Consider the following 12,268-nt stretch of genomic DNA (forward strand, 5'->3'; position numbering starts at 1 on the left):
TAGTGTTCTAAATGCACTTCCACAGTTATTAATTGAGAGCTTTCGATGCCAATACCAATGCATGAATTTGTATATTGTGTGGCAAGCAGAATGATACTCTATGCCCAGGGAAGTCGAGAAAATTTCCAACCCGAAAGATTCCCTCGACCGGAACGGGAATCGAACCCGCCGCCTCCGGCTTGGTAATACCGTGCCTTTACTGACTAGGCAATGAAGCCCCAATATATACCCATTTTACATTTAAATATTTCTGGAAAGCAAGCTACAAGAAAGCTACATGAACGACATTGGGTATCCTTCTGAAGAATTTTGAGGCTGTGTTCCATTTGGTGTATTTTCACTTAAATTTGACCGATGGAAATTATCAAATAAACCTGCTAGAATAGCAAACTTATGTGTTGTAGACAAGGAGTCAGTTTTGACAGAAACGTTCTCGAAAATCGGCCGATCAACAACAGAGGAATTTTCAAACATTTTGAATATACAATGTCACATATTTTTTACAGTGATGCCAACTTTGCGATTTTTGTGATTGAAAACTTAAATTGTGATTATCACAAAAATTTTGAGGCATTTTGAAAATGACCCACTTTTTTGTTTTGATGGCACCAAAGTGTTCAGTAGATTTTTTCCATAAGAATCACATTTTTTTCCCTTGATTTTGTTTTCCGTGCTGAGTACCAATGCTACCGACGCCAGGGAGGCAGCTCCCACACCTGAACCCTACCTATCGACCCATTAACTCATGAATCGGGGACCAACGGCTTTACTTACATTCGGAAGGAAGGCGTGATCAGAGATGTTATGCCTCAGAACATCCCGGCGGCGCCGACTAGAATTGAACCCAGGACTGCTGTGGTGAGAGATAATCACGCTTACACCAAAAACACTTTCACATAGAATGTAAAAACCAAGTGTTGCCAACGTGCGATTTATTATTTTTATGAATTATTACTTATTTTGTTCACTGATTACTGGTGCCCGATTCTGAGCTCGAAAACCTTTAAAAAAAACATAGCGTCGCACAGTGGCCAGAGCCCGGACAAAACCTCTGAAAATTATGATTTTATTTTTGTCATTTTATATTTCAATTTCACAGAATTTTGTGATTATTGGATATGATTTCGATTTTTGACAACACTTTGAACGTTGCTAAGTCAGCTGATTTTGAAGATTTGTCTGTTCAAAAACCAGAAAAATATAGCTCTCTTAAAATACCTGTTACACATTCAATTTTGCACCAATTTGATCGCATTTTAAGGGAACTAAAAAACTAATGTTTCCATGTAAATAAACTTCTCTAGGTTGCTCTAAACTATGAAAAACTGTTTATGATATATGTTTGGTGGTGTGAAACACCAATATTCTTGGGGGCGACCCCGGCGTAGTGGTTAACATCCTTACCTCTCACGCAAAAGTCACGAGTTCAAATCTCACCCCCGGACAAGTCACGAATGACCCAAGAGTGTTAAAGTGACTATAATATATATAAAAAAAAAAAAACCAATATTCTTTTAGTTAATGCATACTGCACAACATACTGAAACAGTTCGGAAAGTTCACATGCTATAGATTCTATGGCAAATCGTCCCTACTTTTCGAATTTACGAGTCCCAGTTTGCCCCTCGTTGCCACAAGGGGCTAAAACTTTATGCTTTGAAGCTTTCGATACCTAAGCTATTCAGTCTAAAAACTAGATACTGCTCCTATTTCATCATTTCTGAACCGATTTTGATCAAATAGCTTCCAATCTATCGGAAATTGATTCTTATTTTAGATTTTTTAAGGTTATGAGTAGTTTTTATACAAAAAAGATTTTCGAACATAATAATTTTTTTTCGAAGTGTCTAATGTAAGTGAAAATTCGCCAAATGGAACACAGCCTTAGTAGCTAAGACGAATTACTAAGAGTTGTTTGGTACATTGTTTTTAATATAGCGTTTTTCATGGACGGTAAGTTTTTGCTTTAGATGATTTCGATGGAACTAATTTTATTTCAAGTACCTTCAAAGATTTTTTTATACAATGCCTTCCCGTTTTTGGCCACACATCCCACAGTCTGTTCATTTAACTTATCCGAAATCCACAGTATTTCCTTTTATTACCTAATCTTTATTGAAGTTCTTGAAAATCTTTCCTTTTCCCATTATCACTATGTTCTTGCTTCTCTTCTGATTATGTTCTTGGACTTGCCCTGAAATTAATTAAGCTGCCGGAAATGTCTCTAAACTTCCCGACGTTGTCTGCACTTGCATGAATTTCTCCCAACATCTGGTAATTTTTTTTTTTAAGTTCTATTCTTAATGTTCTCTGGACTATCTTTAATTGTTTCTAGAGGGTCCTCGCAATTTTCCTGATAATCATGGAACTGGCCCCATGAGTTGTCAGAACTTCCTGAAGTTACGTAACTTCCCTGAAAAACTATTTATCGTACTGGACTGAAGTTTTAGAAGCTTGTGTAAAGTTCCTGCATTTTTTTTTCTGAAGCCAATGGAACTGAAGCCATTTGATCTTCATTCAATTTCAAGAAATTTACCTGAAATCTACGGAACTTATTTGAAGCTATCAGAACTAGTGTAACGGGAGACAGCTGATGGGTGTTCCCGGGAATTCCTGGGAATCGGGAAATATGTTTCTAATTTTGTCAGAATTCAATACTCTCGGAATTTCTTTGAAGTTCTCATAAGAACTCTCTTAACATTCTTCTCGGAACTGATTTAGAAAATTGATTAGAAATGGCTTTACAATCGTCATGGACTTTCTCACAGAACTACCTATGTTGAACGCAAACAATTGACTTGGCGTTATTGTCAAAACTTTTAAAAAAAATTCTTCCAAAAACTTCATTAGAATTTTGTTATCTCTCGAATTCATTCCAAAAATTCCCTTTAAATTCTATTGTAATTTTCATCAAAATTATTTAACTAGTTCTTCGAAGTGATTGTATCCGAAATATTTCGATTTCCCAGTTCACTGGCCACCCTGTGTTTTGTATACAATAGGTCTGAATAGCTTTACTAGAGACAGCAACCTCCTATTTAGTCGAAACCCTGAAAACGAAACTAGCTCAGGCAGTGAGTCACTTTTACTCATTCGTAAGGAGACATTGCTTAAACCGTAGGTCACTCAGCGCATGAGTAACCAACGCTTTGAAAAATGTCTCCATACGAATGAGTAAAAGTGACTCACTTTTTGAATAAGATTCATTTTCAGATACTGTAGACTGCTTAAGCAAGCATTTTGAATCGAATGACACTAGCACTGCATGGTGATAGAATTCTCAACCTAGAGGCTAATCATGCGATCGGTCTTGTCCATCTGAATGACTTCACTTAAAGCAGAAACCTGCTTTCTGGTCGTGCTGTCAAGTTAATACATGGAATTTGATGCAAATTGCACACCATCCAATAGACTTTATGCGATCTGAATCACTTTTTTTTACGGCAACATATTGGGGGTGAATTTTCAAAAAACCAAAATCGACTGCGTTACGAAAAGTGGTCAGGTTAAGACCACTTACAACTCTGTCAATAGCGGATGGATTTTAATTCTTTTCAAGCTAATGTATTGAAATTTCTTCTAAGAATCTGCTAATATGAACACTTTATCAATTTCAAATACTTCACTATTGAAATTTACACAAATGTCCAACTGCTGCATTGGTGATCAAAATTATCACCGATTGCCTGCAAAAAGCGCTTTCCCTAACACAGATTTCAAAATCAAATTCCCTCCGGTCTAGCCAAACGGTGCGTATTCAATCACCGTGCGTGGTGGTGTTTATTCGGTCGTCATCATCAGCAGCAGCAGCAGTCCTTTCAGCGCGTGGCGTTGGATATTGTTCTACATTAAACAACGAAAGGCTGCCCGCAAGCAGCGAGCTGCAGCCCACATGAGCGTCCAGTCACCGAAGATGGAGGAAGAAGCCACACCGCTCTTCGTGAGGTGCTGTGGGCCATCTATGTCAAACGCGTCATCATCGTTCCAAACAACATACAGCTCGTCAGCCTCATCTGCGTTGAACACCCTAATAGCTCAGAATTACTCAACAATCACGAAAAAACGGTTCTTTTCAGGACCACCATATATTTGGCAAAGAGAATTATATGGACATTTGTCAAGGTCATCAATCGGATGTCAGTTTCCATAAGTTTAAATTGAACTCCAACTCGGTCGTGGCATGAAAGTGGTCTGATTTCCAGAGATGATGGATTTTAATTCTTAATACGCCAATCGATAGGAAGCTTTTCTACGAATCTGCTAAAATTAAGGCTTTATCAATTTTCAAAAGTTTACTATTAAAATTGCACGAATGTGCAACTGTTGCTATGGACATTAAAATTATCATCGATTGCCTGCGAAAAACACTTTCCCTAACACAGATTTCAAAATCGATGTAGTGAGTGGTGGTGTCCGGTCGTCATAATCAGCAGCAGAGGCAGTGCAGTCGGCGCGTGGAGTTGTACAATTTTCTGCAGTACACAACGAAAGGATACCCGCAATCAGCTAGCTATCAAGGCTGCCCTCAAGAGCCCTCGATTCACCGAAGAAGAAGGAGGAAGAAGCCGCACCACTACTGATCGATTTCAGTTGCTCGTCGTGAGCCCTAATAGATCAGCATTACTCAACCATCACCACAAAATGGTTCTTTTTAGAACCACCATAAGTCATTGTTGTTTAAGACATAATTTTCATTGGACGTTCCTGCCAGTTAAATCACCCCCAAAGCTCTTTGATAATGTACCCAGCAACCAAACGTTTGCTGTCAAGATGCAAGAATGTTTACCCTTTCTACCCGAGCAAAGTCGGTTAACAAAATGAAAGCAAATCGAAATTAAAGTTTGCAGTTTCTATCATAATGAAAACTCATTATGATTTCAATTGGCGCGACAGAAGTCCGATATCATATTGTGCTTTCACTTTGCAGTCAAGACTTTTTAAATGAAAGCAACTTAACTTGAAGTTCTGCTGTTAACGCCTTGTTTACACAGCAAAAAAATTATTTTGATATCACGTCAAAGTGGATGCACTACAATCATGTCGAAAATATGGTGTAAAATTACTTGCTAAAAAGGACAAAATTATCATTAATACAATGCATGAACTGACATTACGCTGCTTTTACTGCATTTGTTTATTTATGTGGTCATAAAAATTACATGAAATTTTCGACATGATTGTATTGCATCCACTTTGATGTGATATCAAAAAAATTTTTTGCTGTTTATAATTTAATTTAAGTTTGTCTGTCGTTGAACTATTGATTATTGTTTATTTGTTTTGTTTAGCACATTTTAGGTCATTCGTGACTTGCCTGGGGTGAGATTTGAGCTGAAGTCTCGCAGCGTAAAAAGCATGGATGCTAAACATTTACGCCAGGCCCGTATTAATTTAAACATTATGAATGCAAAATCAGAAATCAAATTGATTTAATTGAAAGCACGATTAGTTTTCCGTTTGATTCAATAGTGTAAAATTTTGCTCTCATTTTTGCTGTGTTAACCGTTAAGTCAACCAAAATGATATCAACTGGAGTATTCAAAATAAGTTACATCATAACAGTAAATTTTGATTTCAATTTGATCTCCAGCTTCATGCTTAATGGATTACACAAATCTCAATACAAATCTTTAAACAGTAAAGGATCATATTCACTCGAACATCGCCCATCTTATATTCGCCACTTGGTATATGGACGGCAACTAACGATAAAAATAACTTGCCTTAATCCGTTTTCTTTTTAAATAAGTTCTGCCTGGTTATACTGAATACCCGAGTAAAACATCTCAGAAATGGTTAGTATAAGTTTTAGCGCAACAAAACTGATTAGTTATTAGTTATTAGTTATTATCTATTTTTCCAAATTTACAGGAATAAGACATGTTACGAGCCAGGTAATCAGTTAAAGCAGTAACCGGAATGATACTTTAATTGATCATTTTGTCAAGCTTCTGCATTCATGTTCCATCAGATGTCACAGCTGTTGTTTGCGGTGACATCTATCGGAAAGTAGACACAATCTGTTTTCCTATAATTGTTCACAGAGGACACTGCAGTGCAAAACATGTCTGGTACCTCTATATATGCATTTAGATTAATGTTCGGAGTCCCTCCTTTTTATCACATTCTGCCCACAAAATAGCTCACCCCTCACAGAATTTCTCGCCGATGTTTATGTATGTTTATGTTTTGCGCAGCATATGTAAAAAAGGATAGACTTCAAATGTTAAAGCAAATGCATATATAGAGGTACCAGACATGTTTTGTAGTGTCAGGTACTCTATTTTGTAATCTGTGAAAGGGAAACCACAAATCGAGTGTCAACCAAATACATGGCATGTTGAGAGATTGAGGTCGTGAGAGCAAATTTTCTCTCTTAAATTTGAATTTTTTGGCTCTCTGGGAACTGGTAGTAAAGCAGGTAAAACTGTATGGGGAAAAATCATTTTTAATTAATTGTAGCTTGTTTAACAATAATTTCCGGGAAAAAATTGAACGGGATAACCACTTCTCTCAATTTCTATATGAGGATTTTAATCACTTCCTACATGCATTTTCTTCACTAGCTTGATCGCCAGAAAGTGTTAAACAAGTTCATGATCCTCTTATTTCCTCTCGTTGACATGTCAAATTTCCGCACCCTTATTTTTTTGTGTTTCTGGACTTTCCGTAAGGGATATTTTCGCATATGAAACACTTGTCTTTAATCCCCCGTTATAAAATATATTCCCCGTACACACTTCAATGCCCATCTCGTCTCCGTTGAACTTTTTTTTTGGGATTACACGTTTAACCAAACGCTTGATCGCAGCGGGATACCTCATTATTGTATTTACACAAAGACGCTCCAACCCATTTTCAGAGGTTAAATTTTTGTTGGACCGAACTTAACACAGCGCCACCCAGAAACGCGCTAATCCACTTGGAGCATGAATTTTGTCCAACCAACAATGTATAGCTCTACTCAAAGATGTTAATGAATTTTTACCGCCCCTCTGGATCCCACTTAAACTCAGGGACGGCCCAAACTTATCAAAATTCAGTTTGCCATGGAGAATCTCACGAACACTAGCGTGTAAATTCATAGGATCTCGACAGTTCTTACAGTAATGCATCTGTAATTTTTATACAATACATATATAGCTTGAGAAGACTATGTTCTTTTTTAAGCAATTCAAATAATTCATCGCAATTCTCTTGAAGATTTTATTTGCTAAACAAACATCCTAAAAAGTAGAGTAGAAAGACATAGAAAAGGATTAGTAATTTCGATTTAATTCCACTACCTTATTTGCTTATCCTTGACATATACGTGTATTTCGTCTACAATGCGTCTGCGCGTATCTGTCAAGGATAAGGTATAAGGTAGTGGAATTATATGGAAATTACTAATCCTTCTCCCTCTCTTTCTCTCTCTCTCTCTCTCTCTCTCTTTCTCTCTTTATACAGGCATTCCAATAATACGCCCACATTCATCAGGATACACCGAGTAATTAAATTGTCTGAGACTAGCGAGATCAGTAATACTTTTTAGAGAGGATTAACAAATGTTTCCCTGCGATTCCCTGATGTTCCAGGACTAAAATGGAATTCCCTGAAATTCCCTGATTTTTCAGGTTTTTTCAGGTAGTCGACACTCTGGTTTATGCTGTCTTGCATGATGAATTTAGAATCCTAAGGAAACAGAAATATATTATGAATTAATAAAGCTTAACAAATAATCAATCAACGGGTCTATTGGTATCAGAAAGATACAATCACTTTTAAGGGGGTTGATTCATATTTTTTTATGACTTTCATAACGAAAATGGAATCAGCTTCCCAAAATTTACTATAGGGAAAATGGCTCTAATGTTGGTCTAATGTTGGCCTATGGATATAATATTGGGCCCATCGCTAAAAAACTGCTATTTATCTATTATATCTAGATGAACGCGTAATTGGGACGGTACTAATGGATATATTTGGTCGCTATTGAAAATTAAGTCGATTGCTGAATTTATGTATGGGCCCAAATTAGGGGCATTTAGGCCGACATTACATCCATTTCCCCTATATTTGATTTTCAGCCAGATTCTGAAATATTTTAGGTTTTGTCCGACTTTTGTATGGAGGCCCGCCACTGTACGTCGGTTGTACGAGTTACTGAATACATCCCTGGACATTCCAAAGAATAGGTCTGGAAATTAATTTAATTGGCCCACCTGGCTATATTTTGATAATTCTATCACATAACATTAAATTTTTTGTGAAAGTTACATGAAAGTTATTACGCTCAGCGTTTTTCATTTTGGTTTTCAGTAAAATGTTTCATTTAGTGAAAGTAAATTGAAAATATACTCACGTACAGTGATGGATCGCTCTTTTGGGGCTGTTTCAGTTCTTTTTATTATAGAATGCTAACTTAAAATCCAAGTTGAATATTAAGTTAACCCATCGTCAAAAAGATAGTTTAATGCTTTTAATCTTCCTATCAAAATTCAAAATTTTCGAACCGCAGAGCCACACCCTTGCTTTCACTGAATCTACACTCGAGAGCGCTCTCAAGTGCACCTTTAATGAAACCACAGAGTATAGCTCTGCGGTACGCACATTTTCAATTTTGATAGGGGGATTGATAGCACTAAACTATCTATTAGTACAAATAAATTAATATAAAAAAAAAATAAACTATCTATTTTAAGATGTGTTATCTGAAAATTCAATTGGATTTAACGGAAGCATTCAATATTAAAAAATAATGAAAAAGTCCCAAAAGAGCGATCCATTCCTGCTCAAGCCTTTTCCAACCTCGTGCTGAATCGATCCAAAATCAATAGGAAGTGGCATAATTGAAATTTTCAAGAGTTATTCTTAAAATGTATACATTTTGCACGTGCGAATGTGGTTATTGCATCAATCCAATCCGATTAAAACCGTTTCTTAGCTTGAAGAAGCGATAAATTATGTTAAAATAGTGATCTGAGGCGTAACGAAAATATGTCTAGAGAAAACATATTATCGCCATGCCCGCCAATGTATCAAAATCAACGACAGGATTCCATTTCGATTTTCTTTGAATCTTCGTCCACAATTAGCATAACCGCCATTCTTTCTGTACCATCCTCATTATTCCCGAATGCTTCCATTCCTGTGTAGCTCAGGTAGGCAAGGAACATAAACTCTTCATGGTCATCTTAGTTTTGAGCAGAGGAAAAAAAAAAATGTACTCACTCTGACTCGACTTCCGCCACGGTGCACTTGTACTGCGCCGTCGAGAAGAGACAAATGTCGGCAAACTGCCGCACCGACACTTTGATTTTCTTAACCGTTTTACTCGAATTATTCGCTATATGTACATTCACCGATAAACTTTCGCCGTGGTGATAAAGCTGTTGTAGGGAGATACACAAAAAAAAAATACCATTAGAGCTTTCTGAGGAAGCCATTTTTACTGCGGCCACTTACCTCCTTATCCAGACTCGCCTCCAGGTGGATCTTATTTGGTTTCAGTATGTACTCCTTGCTGACCTCGATCGATGGTTGTTCGCCCAGCTTCGAGGGGGCGTACATAATTTTTCTAATTGCTAACCGCACCGAGTTCCGCTTGTGCGGTTTGTCCTCAGGCGTTTCGCCGACGAAGGCCTTCAGCTCGTAATCGACGCCGCATGGTTTGCCGGTGTCGCCCGGGGCCGGCTGCAGGGACACCGAGGCGGGACAGTGTGGCGGCACTTCGAAGTAGAACGGGTAGGCGTTTGGTCCGAGCTTGCGGATCAGCCGTTCCTGAAGCCGGGTCAGCGGTCGGTCCGTTTCCTGCTGGGGGAAGATCTGTGGAGAAAAAAAAAACACATATATGAAAAGATACCACATGTGATGACGTTCGTCAACGATTTTCCTTGGTCAAAGAAGAGAAAGCAGAGGAAAACTAATCAAAACTACACTTCCCTGCACCCGTTGAGAAGCCTTTTGCCTCACGAGAAAATTGCAATTTTCGTGACCTGTTTGCGACGGGCTATCACAGTAGCAGCATGTGACGGCATCTTTCATCAGCAACTTCAAAAGCGATTCATACTCCAAAACCCCTTTGGGATTCAAATTCCCGTGCAGCGAAATTTCATTAGGAATTTAATTAGCTACCATCATCGTTGTCGACTTGTACTTCATTGTGATTGAGAAGAAACGGGAACCCAAATGGGGTGGTAGCTAAACAAACTAATTAGAATAAATTGACCGAAATGGTGATATTTTAGCAGCCCAATTTTGTCCGCCCCATTGAGCGGGATACCGTGATCCTACGGTGGGAAATTTCCGGAAAGGCAGATGTAGAGACACCCTTTTCAGAAGGGATTGGTTCCAACATCTGGATGGCTTCTAGCATCAGTAGGCGATGAATCAATGTTATTACAGACATTATTTCAATTTTAGAAGCATTTTTTTTTTGCTTATTGTAATTTTCACATAAAGGATAATTATACATTTACACTAATTGAAGCTGAATTTGCAATGAAATTTTATAGGAAAAAGTTAGCTGAATCATTTTGTTTACCCTTTTAGCCATAAGGTTATTAGTTGTGTTGAGATCTTTTGTAACGTTGTGGTCAAAAAAGTGACTTGAAAATAGTGACCTAGCCACTAAACAGTGACCTACTACCAACCCTGTGCATGAAAGTTTGTTATGGGCATTCAAATTTCTGCTAAAAGTCGGCCATATTGAATCTTACAATTTTATAAATCTTGAGTTTTCAAACATTTTTTAATAAATCGTAGCACGTAAATGTCACTTCTAATCGAAATGACGTTTGAGACAAAGTTGTAGAAAAAAATAAATATGGTTTTATTTAAGTAAGTATTTAGGGAAAAAAAAATCAAAAAAGTTATAAAAAATTAAATAACAAAAAATGTCTTTATTCAATATTTTTGATTTTTTTTTATGAATTTTACAATTACAATATTTTTTGTAATTTTTGCACAGAAAACGATTAAAAAATTAAAAAAAATTAAAAATACATTTAATGCAAAAATTACAATACGTTCTAACAAAAAGTTCAAACATTTTACCAAAAGCTATTATTCTATGATTTTTGTCAATTTTCAAGTGCCCATGGTTCAGTGCGCTCTAACTATCGATAGAAGCAGCTGTGTTTTAAATTTCAAATTCAGCTTCACAAATGGAAGTGTGAAACCCACCATCAGTGAAATTTCCAATTTCATGAAAGCATTGGGGTCGGATCCTGTTCAGTTGGTTGATATATCAAGAGCAAATTTTCATTATGTCGTAAGTAACATTCGCAATAATCCGAGAAAAATAAAGTTTTGTTTTAATGACCGAAAAGTTATTCCTATTTCCAAGTAAACACATATAATCTCATAGTGATAGCAATGTTTAACATATTTAGCAGGGTTTTAATCATACAAATGCAAATCGCTAGCTTTCATGCTAAAAAATACTGGTTTTTGAGTCAAAAGTTATTATACGTCGTTTGGTGGCCCCTATTGTTACTTAAGTCAAAGTGTATTTACCAGGATATTCGGGAGAATTATCAATTACGTCTCCTTACGTGCAGCCCATTCATCATTTTAGGACCACCGAAATCATCTTAGCAACAAACAGTTCGATTTATTCACTTTAATAAAGAGAAAGCGAAACGACGAACGTACACTTTTCACGGGTTTCTCAGCGCTGTTACTTAAGTCAAACGGCATCTCCATAGAAATTGGGTGACTTAAGTAACATCGAAAACTATTTTGATCGGAAGGTGATTACGTCAAAAAGCAATTTGACTGGTAAATAAATTTGAAAATGGGATTTGATCCTATATTCGGACAGTATATTGTGTAATAGCAGGAGAATCGATTGACACTGATAGCTCGACTTTGTTTACCTTTGTTACATTCGACGTAATGAAAATTTGCTCTTGATATATCGGATTGCGCAGTAGAAATCAATGTTATGTTCATAAAGTTCAAATGAGAGGAAGCGATGCTTTATGCCTTGTTGCATAACCGTGAACAAATAATGTGTTGCAGATAGAAAGGCAGTCGAAGTATGCATATAGCATGCAGGGGGACAACGTTCAATACGTGAGAGTGTACTATCTTCCATCAGGGGTCCTGGATAGCTATCTAGCGTTGGTGCTGAGGAAATACGGTGAGATGAAGCGTGTCATACGTTAGAAATTCCTTTCAGACTTGGGCCTCGACATGTACACAGGTGTACAGAGTGTACACTAGACTGATGCAAAATTTTAAATTTTTGCTCCACAGTGCTCAAACGGTTTCAAATCAGGTC

General features: G+C 37.1%; 1 protein-coding gene across 4 annotated transcripts in view; it reads right to left on the minus strand.

Annotated features, from left to right (window-relative positions):
- The window catches only part of krz (kurtz), a 375,871-nt gene that overhangs the window by 57,187 nt on the left and 306,416 nt on the right, over positions 1-12,268 (minus strand). For all 4 annotated transcript variants that reach the window (XM_065217469.1, XM_065217472.1, XM_065217470.1 and 1 more), the window contains 2 exons: positions 9,448-9,807; positions 9,214-9,371 (listed from right to left, as the gene is read on the minus strand). In XM_065217469.1, coding sequence (XP_065073541.1) covers positions 9,214-9,371; positions 9,448-9,807 — 518 coding nt within the window. The remainder of the gene's footprint in view (positions 1-9,213; positions 9,372-9,447; positions 9,808-12,268) is intronic.

The sequence above is a fragment of the Ochlerotatus camptorhynchus genome, unplaced genomic scaffold, assembly GCF_037179485.1.
Source record: "Ochlerotatus camptorhynchus isolate MF236.1 unplaced genomic scaffold, CSIRO-AGI_Acam_v1.1 ptg000077l, whole genome shotgun sequence".
Lineage (NCBI taxonomy): Eukaryota > Metazoa > Arthropoda > Insecta > Diptera > Culicidae > Ochlerotatus > Ochlerotatus camptorhynchus.